A 19,545-nucleotide genomic window follows, 5' to 3' on the forward strand; every position below is an offset into this window, starting at 1 on the left:
GCTGCAGGACGGGGGTCCAGCTGTGGGACGCCGGTTGGTGCGGGACTACAACGCCCATCAGCCCATGGCAGCCTGGCCAGCGCTCAGGGAGGACGACGGGAGTTGTAGCCCAAGAAAAGTCCCACCATCTGGGCCTCTGAAATGGGTGCAATTGGGTTCTGAAATCCGCACACAAGCAAGCACACCTGGGTTGAGACTGAGGCTTGGAATTCGAGCTACCGAAAGTTTGGCATTCGTCTTAGTGAAATGAGCAAGATGCTTTGGAGTGGGAAAAGGCGGCGAGAATCGAGCCCTGCTTTCCCCCAGCGAGTTGTGGGAAGGCTGAACTGAGCACTGCAGAATGCCCTGGCTCGGAGTCTGGTTTAAAAATCAATTCATTTGCTGCACCCCCAGCTTCTCTCCTTGTTTGGGGGGCTGTAGGTGACCAAAAAGGGACGTGGGTGGCGCTGTGGGTTAAACCACAGAGCCTAGAACTTGCCAATCAGAAGGCCAGCGGTTTGAATCCCCGCGACGGGGGTGAGCTCCCGTTGCTCGGTCCCTGCTCCTGCCAACCTAGCAGTTCGAAAGCACGTCAAAGTGCAAGTAGATACATAGGGACCACTCCGGCGGGAAGGTAAATGGCGTTTCCATGTGCTGCTCTGGTTCACCAGAAGCAGCTTAGTCATGCTGGCCACATGATCTGGAAGCTGTACGCCGGCTCCCTCGGCCAGTAAAGTGAGATGAGCGCCGCAACCCCAGAGTCGGCCACGACTGGACCTAATGGTCAGTGGTCCCTTTACCTTTACCTTTTTAGGTGACCAAAAAGGACAAAGGAGATGGTGTTGGACTTTAAGAGGAAGAGAGAACTAGCCCCGCTGTACATCGGGGAGGGCTGTGTGGAGAGAGTCTCTTCCTTTAAATTCCTAGGAGTTTATCTCAGTGAAGACTTTACTTGGAAAATCAATACAACCCAGGTGGTTAAGAAAGCCCAACAGAGACTCCATCTCCTCAGAATATTGCAAAAAACAACAACAATGTCAACCAACATTTGATGATCTCCTTCTACCGGTCCACAATAGAAAGTGCCCTTTCCTACTGCATCACAGTGTGGGACGCTGGTTTGACATCATCTGATAGGAAGTGCCTACAGAGGGTGGTGAATACAGCACAAGATATTATGGGCTGTCCCGTGAATCTGCTGGATGAAATAGCGGAAGAACATGAGAGTGAGGAAAATTCTCAGGGATGGTTCACACCCTGGCTGGCACTTTCTTGATCTCTTGCCCTCGGGCAGAAATTATAGAAGCATGATTAGTGGCACCAACAGGGTAAAGAACAGCTTCTGTCCGTGGGCTGTTAGGCTGCTGAATGAAAAGATAACAACAGGGCAACTGACTTTGGTGGGTGTGCATCAGTAAACGAGGGGAATTAAGACTAAGAGAGCTGAGTGGGGGGTGCTCGTGTAATCTTACTGTATACAAGTTGTACAAGTGACAATAAAGAGCCAATGTGGTGTAGTGGTTAAGAGCGGCGGACTTGTAATCTGGTGAACCAGGTTCGCTTCCCCTCTCCTCCACATGCAGCTGCTGGGTGACCTTGGGCCAGTCACACTTCTTTGAAGCCTCTCAGCCCCACTCACCTCACAGAGTGTTTGTTGTGGGGGAGGAAGGGAAAAGAGAATGTTAGCCGCTTTGAGACTCCTTCGTGTAGTGATAAAGCGGGATATCAAATCCAAACTCTTCTATTTCAATTTCAAAAGTCGGGGATAGCAGCAACTACCAGAGAGTCAGACTTGACTGGCTGCTCCACAGGGCAGGGTTAAGCTCCTCTTAAAGAAGAAGAAGAAGTTTGGATTTGATATCCCGCCTTTCACTCCCCTTAAGGAGTCTCAAAGCGGCTCACATTCTCCTTTCCCTTCCTCCCCCACAAAAAACACTCTGTGAGGTGAGTGGGGCTGAGAGACTTCAAAGAAGTGTGACTGGCCCAAGGTCACCCAGCAGCTGCATGTGGAGGAGCGGGGAAGCGAACCCGGTTCACCAGATTACGAGTCTTATCACTCTTAACCACTAGGAGCTGGGCAACAGATAGGCTTTCAGGATGAATTTGGGTGGAGTTCCTCTTGGACCACTCCAGCACCAAGAGGTTTTTGGGTCTGGTCATGCTGGAACCATTCCTCCCAGTTCCTTTAGGCCACCCACCCTCCTCCTCCCATTCCATGGAGATCTCCCCAGGATTGAACCTGGGCTGTCGTAGACCCAAAGCAGCTCAGAAGACATCTGCTGATGGACAGAGAAGAAAGGAACCAGCAGGGACTGGCAAAGGACACACTTTGGACACAATCATCACCCAGAACAGAGTGCCCACCTTTAATAGCCAAGCACCCACCCACCCCTGCCCACTCCCCTCACACACTCGTGTTCTCCCCGTAGTCCATGTCGTCGTCGTCGTCGTACCTCTCCGGCGGAAGGTGTCTGATGACGTGACGCGTGGAGACATCCTCATAGTCAAAGAAGTTGAGGTTGAGGTTGCGGGCGATGCGGCGCCCCACGGAATCGAGAAGCTGGGGGGAGACACAGGCAAGGTGGGGCAGGTTAAGCAGGCCTGGAAGGATGGAGCCTGTTTTCATCCCTCCAACTCTCAAAGGTGGGGAGAGCCGGGCAGTGAGCCCCAGGGGCCACCTGAGGCCTGCGGGGGAAGCAGAGGGAACCCCCTAACCCTCACCACCCCTTTTGCTGGACCTCTGCGGTTACTTGACAGAAAGGCCCTTTTTACATACAGATGGGAGTCAGATCCAAAAGTGGAAATGAAGACAAGGTAGCTGCTGGGAAGTGAACTCCGTCAAAAGCAGTAGGAGTAGACTTCGGATAAAATAGCGGTCCAATAGCAGTCCATTTATTTATTTGATTTTATTTTTTGAATTTCTATACCGCTTTATACTTTTAAGAAAAATCTCAAAGCGGTTTGCTGCATATTAAATCAATAAAACATAAATAAAACAACCTGGAGAAAGTCCAATATAGAGCATACAGTCAAAGCAACGTAACAGAAAGCTAAAATATTGCCATTGCAGGGGGTTGGAGTAGATGGCTCTACGATTCTACGATTCCGTCATTCCGTGGGAAGGGTGATGTGAAACACGCCTCCCTTTCTCATTCAGAAATCTAACATATGGGACAAAGCCTGCCCCCTTCAGAAACGTGGCTTGCCCCTTCTATACACACACAGAGAGAGATGTTTATGACGGATGACCAGAGGCTGCAGGGGGGCATTAGTGCTTAGAATTCCATGGCTAGATCCCAGGATTGGGGTGGGGTCAGTAAAATAGTAGGTCTTATCTGAGAGGGTTAATTATATTTGGAATGCAATCATAAATACAGTTGTACCTCCGGTTACGTAAACTTCGTGATACATAAGCGGCAAACCTGGAAGTATATTTCCAGGTTTTTGCTGCACACGCATGTGCAGAAGCAGTAGACCGCTTCTGCGCATGCGCAGAAGCACTCTAACGCCGCATGTACATGTGCAGAAGCGGTCTCCCAGGTTGCGAAAACCTCAGGATCTGGCCGGACCTCCAGAACGGATCCCGTCTGCAACCAGAGGTACCACTGGACTGTTATATAGTTAGCGGTCTGTGTTTGCCTGAGCTTGAGTCTGGACTAAGGGATCTGAGCTCCTGTGTTCTGAATCGATACATGATATCCAATCACAGAGCATTTCAGGATTTGGGCCTCTGCCATTGGCCCTTGAACTCTTGAGTCGTGATTTGCAGCTTGGAAGTTTAGACAGCCAATCACGTTGGGAGTGGGAGTGGCCCAGGCTTTCAGAAATGTATATGAGCAGTTACTTTGCCCCTGGTTCCCAGTGATGTAGTTCAACAAAGGTTCTTGCTGTTATCACTGTGCCTTGCCTGGTGGGAACCCACCTACATTTCAACTACCTAAAGAGCTACCCAGGAGACCGACAGGAGCAGCGCCCCCTTTAAGAACAAGGAAAGAAAAATCAACATGCACACACCGAAGCACACATGCACACGAGAACCGACCACCAGGTGGCACATGTGCAATGTCTCTCCCTATGATCATAGAATAGTAGAGTTGGAAGACACCCCAAGGGTCATCTAGTCCAACCCCCTGCAATGCAGGAATCTCAACGGAAGCACCTGTGATGGTTTAGATCATGCTGGAAAGGAAGTCGAGCAGCAGGTACTAGTGGTGTGTTGACAACAACCTAGAGAAACTTTGTGGCCCCACAGCTTTGTGAGAAAGCGCTGGACTTTTCTCCCATTGCAGGGGGATCAGAACATGGGAAAGGCTGGATCCGTCTCTGGGATCGTGGGCAAGCGACTCAGAGTGTCTTGAGGGTTTGCTGCTGTAGTTGGGAAATTTTGGTATGTCAAACGTCATGGAACTTTGGAGTGTCAGGCATAGCCCTATTGGCTTTAGCCCAAACGTAGCAGAGTTTTCCTGCACAGCGAAGAAGCTAGTTGCGGCAGTAATGACTAGTCAGCTAGACTCAGAAGAACTATTTACAGGATTTATTAAAAGGAAAAATAAAACCAGCAGAGTTTCTGCATACAAAGCAAAGCAAAATAAATCCTCTTTTTCTCTCTCTCAAAACCATACACAGCACTTCTAACTCCTAACACACCTCACATCAAACTGTGCTAGCAATCCCTAGATAACAGAGTTGAGTGCTGCTCGTTAACCAATCAGAGTGAGTAGTTTCTAGGTCAAGCAGACCTGGGCTTTCTGCCAAGAGTAAATTGACACCAGCTTGAGTTAATTGGTGAAGCTAGAATCTGCAAGTTTCCCACGAGAACCAATTAACAGAAACTGAACACCCCCTCACAGATTCTGCTGAACAATTAACACCAAATACACCTATGTAGGAGATTATTTTTCCAGCAAACCTAAACCCTTGCACATTCGCTTGTTCTTTATCTTTGCCAATGGTTTAGTTAATACATCTGCTACATTTTCTTCACTTGATACATAAGTACAGGTGATTATATTGTCTTGTACACAGCAACGTACATTTTGGTATTTTACAGAGATATGTTTGGAACGCGATTTGAAGCCCTCTGTTTTACTTAAGGTTATACAAGCTTGATTATCAATGTAAACTTGTACTGGTTCTCCACAATTTACATTTAAATCTGTTAACAAATGCTTGAAATAAATCACCTCGTTGCACAATTCACTCAATGCGGCATACTCTGATTCCGTTGATGACACACTTACAACGTCTTGCTTGCGTGACCGCCAGCTGATTAAAGCTCCACCGACCATTATGACTAGTCCTGTGACAGATTTTCTATCTGGCAAATTTCCCCAGTCACTATCACAGTAGCAACTCAACATTTCATCCTCTGAAGAATTTAATTGTAACATATAGCCAATTGTCTGTTTGAGATACCTCAGAACTTGTTTTACCCCTTTCCAGGCATTTAGTGTGGGTTTTGAGACCAATCTACTTAATATGCCTACTGCATAGCTAATATCAGGTCTGGACCACTGTGCTATATACAATAAACTTCCAATTACAGAGTGATATACATCAGGGTGTTCAAATTCAGGACTCTCATCTATGTGAAGTGTTTTTATGAAACCTGGATCCATAGGCACCGCTGCCCCTTTGCAATCCTGCATCCTGTATGTAGTCAGTAGTTGTTTAACTTTGTTCTGCTGACTAATTAGGCAGCTGCCATCTTGGGCCCAGCACACTTCCAACCCTAGATATGTCCTAACCGGGCCTAAGTCTTTTGTACACCCACCTGCAGCCTACAATCTTTGCCCCCTCAGGCGCTGCTACTGGTGTAAAAACCTTATGCTCATTCAGAGAGGACATCTCTTCCTTCATTGCCTGTTTCCAGAGCTCTGCCTCCTCTTTTGGTAACTTTAACACCTCCTGAAAACTCTTGGGTTCTGCACTTACACTAAACACATTTGCAGTATCAGGAGAAAAACGCACTGGAGGCACTCCTTTGTTTTGTCTTTTAGATCTTCTGGGAGAAAATTTTTCTTCTGACCCACTTTCCTCCTCAGAACTACGACCTCTCTTTTGTTGCTTAGCAACTGGTCTTCCACTTTCTTGAGAGCTCTTATCTGAACTTTCCTCCCCCTCAGACTCTGACTCCCTGTGTCTACCTTCAGAGTCATGAAGCTCCTGGGAAGGTTCAAACCAAACCTCAGTATTGGCATGTAGTCTCTCCCAGCCACTATGTTCACAAAAACTGGCATTCCTGGAGATCACAATGCCATTTGTCCCTTCAGCAAAGCGGAAACCTTTTCCCAGCTCCTGGTAACCCACAAACACTAGCTGTTTGGTCTTAGGATCTCCCTTCTTCCTCATTTGTTTCGGAATTAATACCCAGGCTTTTGATCCAAACACATGCAAATGGTCAATTTTAGGTTTTTTCTGAAACAATTTAAAGTACGGGGTTGTACCTATTGTTTGATGAAAGAGCCTATTTTGGAGATAACACGCGGTGAGCATGCTCTCCCCCCAATAAGACATGGGCAAATCAGCATCATCAAGCATGGCAAACATCATATCTTGTAAAGATCTGTTTTTTCGCTCTGCAACGCCATTCTCCTCTGGGGAAAAAACGTTCGTTTTTCTATGCCCAATGCCACGCTTTTGTAACCAATCTTTAAAGGCATTTGACATAAATTCGCCACCTCTGTCCGTCTGAATCCTTCTGAGTTTAATGGACAGAAATCTTTCCACAGATGCCACCCAGCCTTTAAACTTAGTGAACACGTCACCCTTATTCTTCATGGGGAAAACCCAAGAATAACGCGTGGCGTCATCCACAATTGTTAGTGAAAAACGCGATCCACCCCTGCTTACAGCAAATGGACCAATTACGTCCATGTGAACCAGCTGTAGCGGTGACTCACTAACTCTGTCACTTCTGGGGTAAGAGACTCTGTGGGTTTTAACCTTTTTACACACATTACAATCAAGGTACTTGTTACAACTCTTTAAATTACCCCCATCAGCCAATTCAGACATTTTTAGTACACTTTTCCAGCAGGCATGCCCCATTTTCCTATGCAATAAGTGCACACAGTTGTCATGTATAGCTTTGTTACCAGGCTGAGATTTACTGACTACTGCTGCAACTTGAGATCCTGCTTTAAGCCAAAACAAGCCTCCCTCTGACTTAGCAGTGCCTAAAATCTCACCAGCCTTCTTAATAATGCAACTGTCTCCTTCAAAATGCACTTTAAACCCAGCTTTCAGCAAACAATCTACAGACATCAGATTGCTCCTTAATGACGGCACACAAAGTACATTTTTCAGGCATTCACGAAGACAAGGAACAAAAACTGCACCCCCCGAAATCACTTCGGATGTACTTCCGTCTGCTAGAGCCACCTGGCTGCGCTGTGCTGAGTTCTTGGAAACAAACAATTCATCTGAATTCACGATGTGGCGAGACGCTCCCGAATCGACCACCCAGACCGCTTGTTTCTCATCAGCACTCTTGACCTCGCCGGTCACCAGCTGAGCCGACTGTTTTCGTTTGAAGAATTTCTTTTTACGCTGCTGCTGCTGCTGATCTCGTCTCTGCTCCTGCACCGGCAACTGAGACTTGACCAACACCGGACATTGTCGTTTTAGATGCGCTGAAGACCCACATCGGAAACAACGCCTAACAGCAAACGCTGACTCCTCACCAGTACGCTGCTTTTGCTTCACCTCTGGCACGGCATGAGAACTCCTTCCAAACCGCCCGCCAGTAGAAGCCTCTGCAGCCAACGACCTTTCTTGCCTCTTCTGCCATTCTTCAATCAAACGCCCAGTAACGTAACTGACTGATAAATCATGCTCCTGCATGCCTTCTAGAGACAAAACTAAATTATCCCAGCTTTCCGGGAGAGAACTCAAAATAATAGCCACCTTCTCCTGCTGGTCTAACGCACAGTCTCTTTCCTGTAGCGCAGCAAACTTTAACTGTAAACTGTGTAGGTGTTCCTGCATTGTAACCCCAGGCTGTAACATTGCCTTGTACAATGCCTTGCGAATGAACAGCTTGGAAACCGCTGTCTCACGCACATGGAGTTCTTTAAGTGCTTGCCACACACCTCTAGCTGTCTTGATTCCCCTCACATACGGCAACTGGGAATCTTCCAGCCCCAAGACAATTGTGGCCCTTGCTCTTTGGTCTTTATCGAGGTCTTCATCATCAGGCTTCGTAGGAAACTTACTCACCACTTGCCAGAGACGATCCCTCTGCAGCACTGCCTGCATGCGTTCCGACCACAGCAAGTAATTGGAGTCATTCAGACGCTCAAAAGCCATCTGAACTGGTTGTGAGGCCATCTTGAGAGCGATGTCCCTGGAACCCGGAACCAGCTACTCACGACCACCGAGAGAGAAAACAGGAACCACAGCACCCAGCACTCACACGCTGCAGCTGTTGTCCTTGTGTCCGCTGCGTCACCAGCTCACCACGGTCAGGAACCAGCCAGGAACAACAACCTCTGGAACTACTGGAACCAACGCCGTTGATGCTGACACCACCGCAACTCAGGCTGGCAGCACAATGCCCATAACCTCATGGAACTTTGGAGTGTCAGGCATAGCCCTATTGGCTTTAGCCCAAACGTAGCAGAGTTTTCCTGCACAGCGAAGAAGCTAGTTGCGGCGGTAATGACTAGTCAGCTAGACTCAGAAGAACTATTTACAGGATTTATTAAAAGGAAAAATAAAACCAGCAGAGTTTCTGCATACAAAGCAAAGCAAAATAAATCCTCTTTTTCTCTCTCTCAAAACCATACACAGCACTTCTAACTCCTAACACACCTCACATCAAACTGTGCTAGCAATCCCTAGATAACAGAGTTGAGTGCTGCTCGTTAACCAATCAGAGTGAGTAGTTTCTAGGTCAAGCAGACCTGGGCTTTCTGCCAAGAGTAAATTGACACCAGCTTGAGTTAATTGGTGAAGCTAGAATCTGCAAGTTTCCCACGAGAACCAATTAACAGAAACTGAACAAAACGCTCTTGCCCTGGTACTTCGCCTGGGGGCGTTTGCCCAGTGAAAGGACTCGCTGTGTTTTGAACTATTGTTGCTGTGTGAGTCTGGTTTTAGCTAGTTATATTTTACACTTTCCTAGAGGCAGAGACCAAGAAATGGAGAACCATTAAGGTTTAGGAATCTGCAGGGCCAACGTCTTTACTGCAGTTACCATTCGGATTGTTTTGGAAGGTGTTCCAACCATTAGGAGAGGAAGCGGAGTATCTACATGTATATCAAGCCAATAAATGCATCAGATACCCTGTGTGAAGCTGGACCTTTGGTCCTCCATCTGCCATGCATCTAGTCAAGACACAGAGCCCCATAACTGGCCCATTAAGGGTCTGCCCCATACCTCAAACTGGTCCGTCAGTGCAGCCAGGGTGAGAACCTCCAGGCGGTATCCATTGATAATGAGGCTGTAGTAGCGTTTTCCGTAGGCTGGAATATGGAGGAAACAGAGTGTTACTATGGAGGCTGCCATTGCTGGGTCCGAGCTATCCTGGTCCAGGGTGCGGGGTGCAAAATAGATGGATGTAAATCACCTGTGGGGGGTAATTGATAAAAGAATTGGCTGGATCCCTAGATCCAAAGTGTGGGGCTATACACACTTTAGAAAGAGACCCCAGCAGAGTAATAAAATCACAGTATCATGCAGCGCAGTGAAGCATGAGGAATAGAGGCTGTTTGACATTTTAAATATCTTGCTTACAGGGCTCCCCCTCTCTCAATAAACAGACCACACCGTTAGTAGTTTTTAATCATGGGTAGGCAAACTAAGGCCTGAGTGCCGGATGTGGCCCAATCACCTTCTCAATCCAGCCCATGGACAAGCTGGGAATCAGTGTGTTTTTACATGAGTAGAATGTGTCCTTTTATTTAAAATGCATTTCTCGGTTATTTGTGGGGCATAGGAATTTGTTCATTTTCCCAAAAAAGGTCTGAGGGACAGTGGACCAGACCCCTGCTGGAAAAGTTTGCTGACCCCTGGTTTAAATGCTTTACTTACAAACTCTAAAGGTCAGATTCATGTGTTATTCCATGCAGCAGCAAGAAGAACAGAGGCCCTTCTTCAAACATCAGGAAGAACTTTCTGGCAGTAAGAGCTGATTGACAGGTTGTGACTTCTCCTGCCTTGAAGGTTTTAAAGCAAGGGCTGTATGGCCACCTGTCATGGATGCGTTAGCTGAAATCCCCGCATTGGAGCGGGTTGGACTAGAGCAGTGTTTCCCAACCACTGTTCCGCGGCACACTAGTGTGCCGCGAGATGTTGCCTGGTGTGCCGCGGGAAAAATTAAAAAATTCGAAAGATTTTTTTTTTTAAGTCAAATTTTCGATTGGGGCGCCGTCACTAGATGACCCCTGGGGTTCCCTCCCTCCCTCCCGCTCTGCGCCTCCCTCCTCCTCCTCCTCCGGGGAGGCCCTTCCTGGCTCTCGGCCAAGGCTTGGCGGCTGCCACTCACTCACTCGCTCGCCCACCCGTCCCTCCATCCCTGCACCCGGCCTCTCCCCCTCCGTCCCCGGCGCGGGGGCTGCCGGGATCCGTAGTCCCCTCGCCCTTGGGCTCCGCGCCCGCACGGGGTGCGCGAACTACATTTCCCAGCGTGGCCTGGCGGGCCGGGTGTTTTGTTTGAAGCGCTCTTCTCCCGGCCATGGAATGAGCGCAGCGGCGGCGGCCGGGCGGGCAGGGGCTCTTCCGCGCAGACCCCGCGCAGCCTGCCTGCGCCCCCGCGGAGATCGGGCGGCAGGATGGAGCCCGGGGATCCCCGCGGAGGCGGAGCGGCAGAGGCGGAGGCTGCCCCCCAGGTAGGGCTGCGTCGGGGGGGTTTTATTTTTGCAATGCTGCATCCGCGCCGGAGGGGACGCATCGGACTGCGGGGAGACCCCTTGGCGGGCGTGCAAGGCAATGCATGCGTGCAGGCGTTGCATGGAGTGCAGTGCAATGCAATGGCAACGCGGCGCCCTGCATGCATGCATGCAACTTCCACCGGCGCTCCGGACTTGGCAGGTGAGGGGGGTCCCCAGTGGGCGGCAGAGAGAGCCGGGAGGGTGAAGGGGAGCCGGGGGGAGCAGCGCTGCTCCCCGAGCCGAGCCCGGGGGGAAACTTCGGCGTCGTTGCGCCGGGTGTTGGAAGCGGAGGCTGGCGGGGGCCCCTCACCTGCAAAACCTGGTCGCCTCTCATATATTTCGTGCATTGCATTCATCGCCCGCTTTCTCCTCCAAGGAGCTCCTGGGGGCGCGCGTGGTTCTCCCCGTGTTATCCTCGCAACAACAGCCCTGCGAGGTGGGTCAGGCGAGTGGCCCAAGGGAGCACCCAGGGATTGTCCTGGCCAGGTGGGGTGATTTGAACCCTGCTCTCTGCCCGGTCTTCGTCCTCATTTAGCCCCCACATGTGCATGACTGTGCAGGACTGAGGTTTTCCCCCCTCGTCTTGGCTATGGTGTGAGTCTGTGCTGTTAATTAATGGGGTTCTGCCTTCGGAGAAGATGAGCCAGCCCTCAAGGAGGTGATTATGTAATTTGCTAGCAATTCATGTCCCTCCCGGCGTGACGCTGCGCGCTGACGTCACGGGGCTGTAATGGTGGTGTGCCTCGAGATTTTTTTCATGAAACAAGTGTGCCTTTGCCCAAAAAAGGTTGGGAAACACTGGACTAGAGGACCCTCACAGACCCTTCCAATTCTATGATCCCTCTTTGAAAAAAGTTTGGCAGCAGTCTGATTGGTCCTAGAACAATAGAATCAAGAATACAGCACTCTGATTGGTCCACAGGAGCCACCCAATCCAGCTCCAGGTGGAAGAGAATCTGCAACCTGATTGGCCTACAGGAGAATCCCTGAATTAGCCAATCTCGTGGGGCCCATTGGATAAATAATGTATATAACGCAGACATTCTGGGGGAACTTCCATTCCTCCTCACCACTATGAGCTGAATAAAGAGCATGAAATCCACTCTCAACTCCGAGTATATTTCAAGAGGGAAGGCCTGGACGTAACAGGAGAGGAAGAGGAGGAGTTTAGCAGAGGAGGCGACAAGGGTGCCTTCTACATGCCCTCCCCCCCGCCATGCTGGTGGTACCATCGGGCTGCGCTATGAGCCGCACGTAGATCTGATGCAACGGTCCCTCCTGCCAGAGGATGCCTTTGATGTAGAACTGGTAGACCTGCTTGATGTGGTTGATGATCAGCCGGCGCTTGTGGATGTTGCTGATGGACAGCCAGAGTCCGGTCAACATGCCAAAGACGAAGAAAACTGTGAAGTCTTGAGTGCCCTGAAAGGAGAGCAAAGGGGCCAGGCAGAGAAGGTTAGGGGTGCCAGGGGGGAAATGAAGCTTAGAAAGAGGTCCATCCGCGTGAGAACCCTGCTCCTCATCAGGGTCAACCCGTTGCCTCCAGGAATCTCAAAAACAGGGGAATGGAAGGCAAAATCTTTGCCCTACAGCTGCTCCTCGGAGCCAGGTATTCACCTGGACCTACCGGCGTTCCCCAGCCTGGTGCCGTCCAGATGTTTTCAACCACAACTCCAGTCAGGCCTGAGCCAAATGGGACTGATGAGGATTGCAGTACAAAACATCTGGAGGGCACTAGCTTGGGGTATATTGGTCCAGCCAATCTGTTTTCTCCATCCCCACCCAAAAAAAACCTGGAGAATCTCCTCCCCAGCTTGGCCGATTCCCTTGTCCAGATGTGGGAGATCTGAGATAAGTCAGCTCAGAAGGACTGCGCAGGGACGTCTCCTGATGAAACCAACCCAAGTAGTGGACGGGAGCAACCTTATCTGTGAAAAAGCTTTGTGCTCTCTTTGCAACGCTCCCTTTCTCTGTAGGGTTGCAGAAGGCCTTTACTGCTACGAGGACCCGCTCTGTTGGAAGGCATTCTTCAGACATGTCGCAGGAAACCCTTCCCCCCAAATCATTCAGTTTGTACAAACTCAACACACACTCACACACAACATATGCTACGCTTCTGTTATAAATTCATAGAAAATCAACCATACATCGGATCTGCACTGTTCCACTTTTATTTTACTCCATGAAGGACGGACTACAAAATGGGGAAGGTTTGATACAGGGCAGCCATAATCCTTTCAGCATACCAGCACATCCACAGGAGCTCTGCCCAGTTGCTATGCCAACCCTGATGGTCCTAGACAGAAGACCATCAAGATCACAAAGGACTTGCATATGGGAGTGGATTCAGCACGGACTGGAACAAAGGACAATAATCAGCTCTTCCCTCAGGGGGCAGGAAACTGCAAACTCCCCTCTGTCACCTGGAAAGTACTCATGGGGAGGGGGAAAGGGGGAACCAGCCAGGTGACAGGACACTCAGGTTACCACCACCACCCCTCCCTCAACCCCTCCTTTCTGTGATGTAGTTGTGATGTAGTCTTAGGGGTGTAGTTTGGGGGATTAGTAACTAATAAAAGTTGGGGTCTTCTTTTGCTCTGGGCTTCCATTTTGCTTCATCTTGTTTGATACGGAAAGGGGGGGCATGCCTTCCTTCACCCTTCTACTGGCCACCAGAGGGTCCGAGGCGATGACCTCAAGGGCTCCCAACCCCACGTGGACCCCTCAGCCCCCACGCCGTTACACAAGCGCCACACTCTACCCCAAGCCCCTTAAATAGAGTGCCTTTTCCCTTTCCTACACCGATCCGCTATTACGGGTGAAATAAGCCCAAATTCTTATGCCTCTTTCCCGCTCTATCTTTACTGTGGGTTGACCGTACGAAGCCGTATTCCCTGTTCCTTTCAATGGCTGCGTTCTATCCAATCAGAACCATGCATTCACTTTGCAGCGCTAGCTCTGCGAGCTCCTGCACGCCTCATTCAACCTCTTGACAAGCTGCTGACGGCTCCCCGCTGGGAGAACAATGGAACCGAAACTTGTGAACTCATAAAAGTGTCAAATCTTGCTACAATGTATCTATTCTGTTTCCGACTTCAATCACCAATATAAATTGGACTAAAAAGGACTAAAATCTTTAGAAATTCGTATAAAATCAACCACAACTCCGATTTCCTTGCTTTTGGTGCCAATCGGCTCAGTCTCCTCGGGACTCCATGACACCTCCCCTGCCTCCATGATCCCCCGAGCGAGGCGTCACGTACTCAGGAAGACCCTAATCCGGTCAAATCGCTCTGCCAAGCCTTTCCTCCGGGCAATGCCAGGTGACAGACCATGCATACATGGACCATTGTCTTCTCATCACCGGCACTCTGGAAGTGCTTATCTGCGCATATCTCCAGCTCTGCATATTCCCCCCTCCCCCCTCTATATGTTAATCTGGTGTAACCCAACCTCTCTTTAATGTATTCATGATGTAATCCGTGTAACCCAACCTCTCTTTAATGTATTCATGATGTAACTGGGATGTATTTTGCACTGTATTCTGGGACATGGAGGGAAGTTTCAAAAGCTCATGTCACCCCTTTCTCGCTGTTCAATCTCGCCTTGAACCTGTTGCGCAATAAACTTGGATCTTCTGCAGCTTGCTCCTGTCTCCGGCTGAGCTCATTTTCTTCCGCAGGGACCCGCGGACTTAGTCCGACGAACTGGGTGGCAGAGTAGCCCCGCACCCAGATTTTACTGTAACATGTTGTCGGTGGGAGTCCTGTCGCGACAGTATTCAATAAAGGCCAAGCCTACAGGCTGCTGTTTTGCTCCAAGCTATCCTAGTTGGTGTCTTTGTTTTTGTCCAAGGGAGCCCTCGGATTTTTCCGTTAACAGACATAACGTGGAACCTACTGGCCGCCATCATGGACCTCACACTGGCCTCGAAATGGGCTCTGAGTGTTGCTTTCTTGGGTGTGGCCTGTTTTTCTACCGCTGACGCTCAGGCCAACTTCTCTGCAGCTTTGATGACCATAACTGAACCCCCAAGACAACCGGCTCCACTCACTGCTAGGCATATAAATGTGGGGCCAGCTAGCAAAGGAGCCTGCTCCCGTGGGGGCAGGGGAAGCCCCAGCAGAAAAAGCTTCAAGGCGAGTTCAGCAGCAGGGTGAGGAAGCCAGGGCACCCCACTCTGCCCAACAAAACCCCAAACTCTCAACAAAGTCACAAAAAATTGCCAATGAAAAGCCAGCAAGGATAGAGGGGGGTAGGGAGGGTCATTTTAGGGGTTGAAATCTAATTTTTGCCAATTTATTCAGTGGCAGGTCTTTAAAATATGTTCTAGGGTGTTAGGAATTGAAATCTGCTATTCCTTTTTGTGACTGGACAACATTTAGCTCGGTAAGTCTACATCTGATGAAAAAGCACATCAACTGCTTTCCGAAAACCAATGAATGCTAATTTTACCTCCTGAAAATGTCATGAAATGCTATAAATAAAATAAAATAAATGCAAGCGCTTGGCAATCATTTTTTTATTATTTCTATGCAATTTTATGCACCATTTACTTACCAAGCAAAATCAAATTATATTAATTTTAACAAAATATCTAATTTTTGGAATTTGAAAGTTGAAAAATTCAACCCGGTGTCCCGGTGTTTTGCACTGTCTGTATCGTGAGCTTACAGGTCAGGTGAGCCAGAGGGGTCCTGATGACTGAGGTGTATAAAATTAAGCAGGACATGGATATAGTTGATAAAGAAACACCAGAATTTGTGGACATACGATGAAGCTGAATGTCTGAAGATTCAGGGCGAATAAAAAGAAGTCCTTCATGCAGTGCAGAGTTAAACTGTGGAGGCAGGGATGGCCACAACCTGGGGCGGCTTTCAGTGGAGAAGAGGGGTTCTTGATGGCTCCTAGCCAGGGCTTTTTCTGGGGGTACGCAGGGGCATGCATACCCCTAAGCATTTTGTGAATCTATGTTTGGCCTCATTGAAGGGAGAACAGGATGCCTGACTAGAAGGGTCATTGGCCTCATCCAGCAAACTCTTCCTGATACCAATTTGCACAAACACACACGCAGACCCTCAACTTCACAAAAGAAGCACAATTGAGGCTGTGTACTTGATTGCATCAGTTCCCTAGACGCAAAATGGGAGCAATGGTAATCTCCCTTACAGGACAACTCCCTTTTATATTCCCATTCAATTCTGTGAATGTACAGTGGAACCTCAGGTTGTGAACGATCCGTGCGGGAGGCATGTTCGCAACCTGCAGCGTTCGCAACCCTGTGCATGCGCAAAGCACGATTTAGCTCTTCTGCGCATGCGCGAGCACCGAAACCTGGAAGTAACCTGTTCCGGTACTTCCGGGTTTCGGCGCGTCCTTAACCTGAAAATGCGTAACCTGAAGCATCTGTAACCCAAGGTACCACTGTACCTGGTAGTTTGTGCAGGAATTAGCTGGTGCCCAACTGCATAGCGGTGTCAGGAGAGGCAACAGAAAGAAGGCAAAGTCAAGAGAGCAACAAGGGAGGAACGTGAGTTAGCGCAGTCGCACAGACACTTTGGGCCAAGTGACTAGCTCAATACTTTTACGGGAAAGCTGTGTTCCCACAGCGGGGGAATTGTGGCAAGACAAATACATCTCGTTGGTACCTGGTTATCAACAGTGGCAAGAATCATGTGCCTACCCGTGGTGATTTGAAGTGAAGTATGCTGAGCCCCAAAGAAAGCAGGAAAATCACCAGTCCTTTCCAGATCATGTCCTTGTAATATTCAATCACAAACACTGCAGGGGGGGAGGCAGAAAGGGCAAAATTGAGGACTAAGCCCCGCGGAGCTGAGCTACAGGCCACCCCAGCCCAGGCTGAAATGGCTAGGGCTGACCCTTCTTCCCAAGTCCCCAACCTCCCTCCCTCAGCCCAGGCCACAGAACCCAGAATCCCCGTGGCCAGAGCTGGGAAGCACAGAAAACACAAAATTAGAGCTCCTGATGCGCGTGCAATTGAAATTGTGTTTCATATTTCAATGACACAAAACATGCAACAGTGGAGAACCGTTTAGACACCTTTTTCTTTGGGGGAGCAAGCTAAGACACAGACTCCACCTTGCTATCATGAAGATATTCTGAAACACGGAAGTTTAAGCAGCTAAGTTTCCCTGCCCAACCCCAGACATGCACATCTTGCATGAGAATAACTCCGGAGAATAGCTCCCTCTCCTGTCTTCTCCTGTGTCAGAGACAGGAATAGGGCTGGGTTTGTGGGGTGAAAATAGATCTGACCCATGTGTGGGTAAATTAACAAAAGTATAGGCTGGGTGCCTGGATTCAAAATGCAGTACTTTGCACACTCCCAAGGGGGAGACAGCCCCCAGCTGGGTTAAAAACACTCTTAAGTTAACCAGCAGCATAGTGTGGAATATGGGCTATTAGACCCTTCTATGTATCCCGTTTAGTCTGCCTTAAAACACGTCCCCTCTCTACCCCTGTAGCAATGACACACACCGCTAAGTAGGTTTAAAGGCTTTCCTTACTAAATCCAAAGGTCTGATTCATGCACTGATCCATGCAGCAGCAAGGATAACACAGGCAGATTACTCTTGGGTGCAAAATGCACAATATAGTTTCAAACATGCCATCTGAACTTGTTGCAAGTTCAGACATGTCCATACTGGTTGGTTACATGGCTGGAAGAGGTAGGTAGCCGTGTTGGTCTGCCGTAGTCAAAACAAAATAAAAAAATTCCTTCCAATAGCACCTTAGAGACTAAGTAAGTTTGTTCTTGGTATGAGCTTTCATGTGCATGCACGAATCTGAAGAAGTGTGCCTGCACACGAAAGCTCATACCAATACCAAACTTAGTTGGTCTCTAAGGTGCAACTGGAAGGAATTTTTTTATTTTGTTTTGATAGCTGGAAGAGAGTGTGAGAAAGGAAGAGCAGCACTTTCACTTCCTCCCTCAAGGGGGAGGCATGACCTAGCTGAGTCTAGGAACATGGCTCTGTTGTCTTAACTCCTTCATGCATGAAGTAGCCCTCATGCACAGTTATGTTTGACTGCAGTTTCCAACACTGGCGAGGCTGGGGTGGGGGGAGATACTGTTTGATGGTTTCCTACGATACGTGCAATGGTTGCTAGAGCAGACTTCAAGTAGAACGGTGGCCCGTCTCAGGCAGTCCTCCAACCGTCCTCAGCACAATCAAGAAGACCCAAGAAGCCTCCCTAAGGCTTCGCTCCTCACCTCTGGGCTGCTGCACTTGGAACGGGAAATACTTGTTCTCCTTGAGCAGCTCAGGGAGGTTTTTCTCTCTGCTGGCAAAGCTGCAGTGCCAGAGGACCAGGGGGCCCTTGAGTATAGCCTTGGCCATCCTGCTGGGTCTTGAAGGGAGTGTCTCAGCACTTTCTCCTTCCTGGAAAAGAACTGCTGGGGAGAAGAGGGAGGACCCTCGTCACGTGCCGGACAGACTGTGGCTGCAACTCCTATCAGCCCTTTTTGAATGGTAAGCATTTGCAGATTCTTAAGGTAAGAATTCTTAAGGTGGACCATTAGGTCCAGTCGTGGCCGACTCTGGGGTTGCGGCGCTCATCTCGCTTTATTGGCTGAGGGAGCCGGCGTACAGCTTCTGGGTCATGTGGCCAGCATGACTAAGCCGCTTCTGGCGATCCAGAGCAGCGCACGGAAACGCCGTTTACCTTCCCGCCAGAGCGGTACCTATTTATCTACTTGCACTGACGTGCTTTCGAACTGCCAGGTTGGCAGGAGCAGGGACCGAGCAACGGGAGCTCACCCCGTTGCGGGGATTCGAACCGCTGACCTTCTGATCAGCAAGTCCTAGGCTCTGTGGTTTAACCCACAGCGCCACCCGCGTCCCCTTTGCAGATTCTTACTTACCCCTTAAGAATCTGACTTCCTTTGCTTATAAAGACTGCCTCTGTCTTTCAGAGAAGGCGTTGCTAAGGAAAAGCCAGGACCAAGAACCAGCACCAGCCAGTGCCCAAATTATTTCTGTGCACCTTTCCCACCTGGTCCTGCAGCAGGTGTGGGGCAGTCACGGGACGGCTTCCGTAGCAACGGAGGCCAACAGAATCCCTCATCCCCATGGAAACCGGGCTTACACCGCAGACAAGACCACAGCTGCTGCCCTTTGCAGAATCACGGAGGAACGTGCTTAATTCAAGGAGTGCCACACACGCACCCCGTGCCTCCCTCTTCACTTTCTCCTCCCCAAGAGCTGAACATAAGACCACCTCTCACCAACCTGAATGGGAAGCTTGCTAGAGTTAAAGTGGAATGTCATTCATTCATTTATTAAAAACAGTTGTATACCACTGTGCCATAAAAATACGTATCAAAGCCCTTTGAAGCAGTAAAACATAAACCAGCACAATAAAAACCATGTTAAGAAGATAAAAACAGACATCCATTGACTATTGTGGAAAGATGTATTCTTAATTGCCTGCACAGGCCTGGCAGAACAGGAAAGCTTTCAGCAGACATATGAAAGTTGGCCCAGAAGGCACTCAATGAATCTCTAGTAGGAGAGAGTTCCACAGGACTGAGCCAATGACACTAAAAGCTCGCTAAAGGATCTTCTAAATCGCATCCCTGACATGGGTAGGCAAAACAAGTCAACGTTCAATGGCAGCAACTTCCCCCAGACGTTACGAATAGCAGCTCCCCCTTATCTTCCTAGTCTA

The 19,545-nt window shown here is 49.2% G+C and overlaps 1 protein-coding gene across 6 annotated transcripts; it reads right to left on the reverse strand.

Annotated features, from left to right (window-relative positions):
• Nucleotides 1-2,321: 2,321 nt before the first annotated feature.
• TMEM249 (transmembrane protein 249) lies at nucleotides 2,322-19,540 on the reverse strand. 6 transcript variants are annotated; one of them, XM_081205209.1, is made up of 6 exons: nucleotides 18,740-18,919; nucleotides 18,089-18,268; nucleotides 16,538-16,635; nucleotides 12,084-12,276; nucleotides 9,362-9,447; nucleotides 2,322-2,539 (listed from the first exon to the last, which is right to left on the reverse strand). In XM_081205209.1, the coding sequence occupies exons 2-6, from the start codon at nucleotides 18,213-18,215 to the stop codon at nucleotides 2,384-2,386; spliced, it is 660 nt and encodes a 219-aa protein (XP_081061335.1). In that variant the 5' UTR covers nucleotides 18,216-18,268; nucleotides 18,740-18,919; the 3' UTR covers nucleotides 2,322-2,383. The 6 variants fall into 6 exon arrangements, with proteins under 6 accessions (XP_081061335.1, XP_081061334.1, XP_081061336.1 ...); XM_081205208.1 differs by having other exon boundaries at nucleotides 18,089-18,271; XM_081205210.1 differs by having other exon boundaries at nucleotides 18,089-18,271; nucleotides 18,871-18,915.
• Between the last annotated feature and the right edge of the window lie 5 nt (nucleotides 19,541-19,545).

Source organism: Podarcis bocagei (assembly GCF_964188305.1).
Source record: "Podarcis bocagei genome assembly, chromosome: 8".
Taxonomy (NCBI): domain Eukaryota; kingdom Metazoa; phylum Chordata; class Lepidosauria; order Squamata; family Lacertidae; genus Podarcis; species Podarcis bocagei.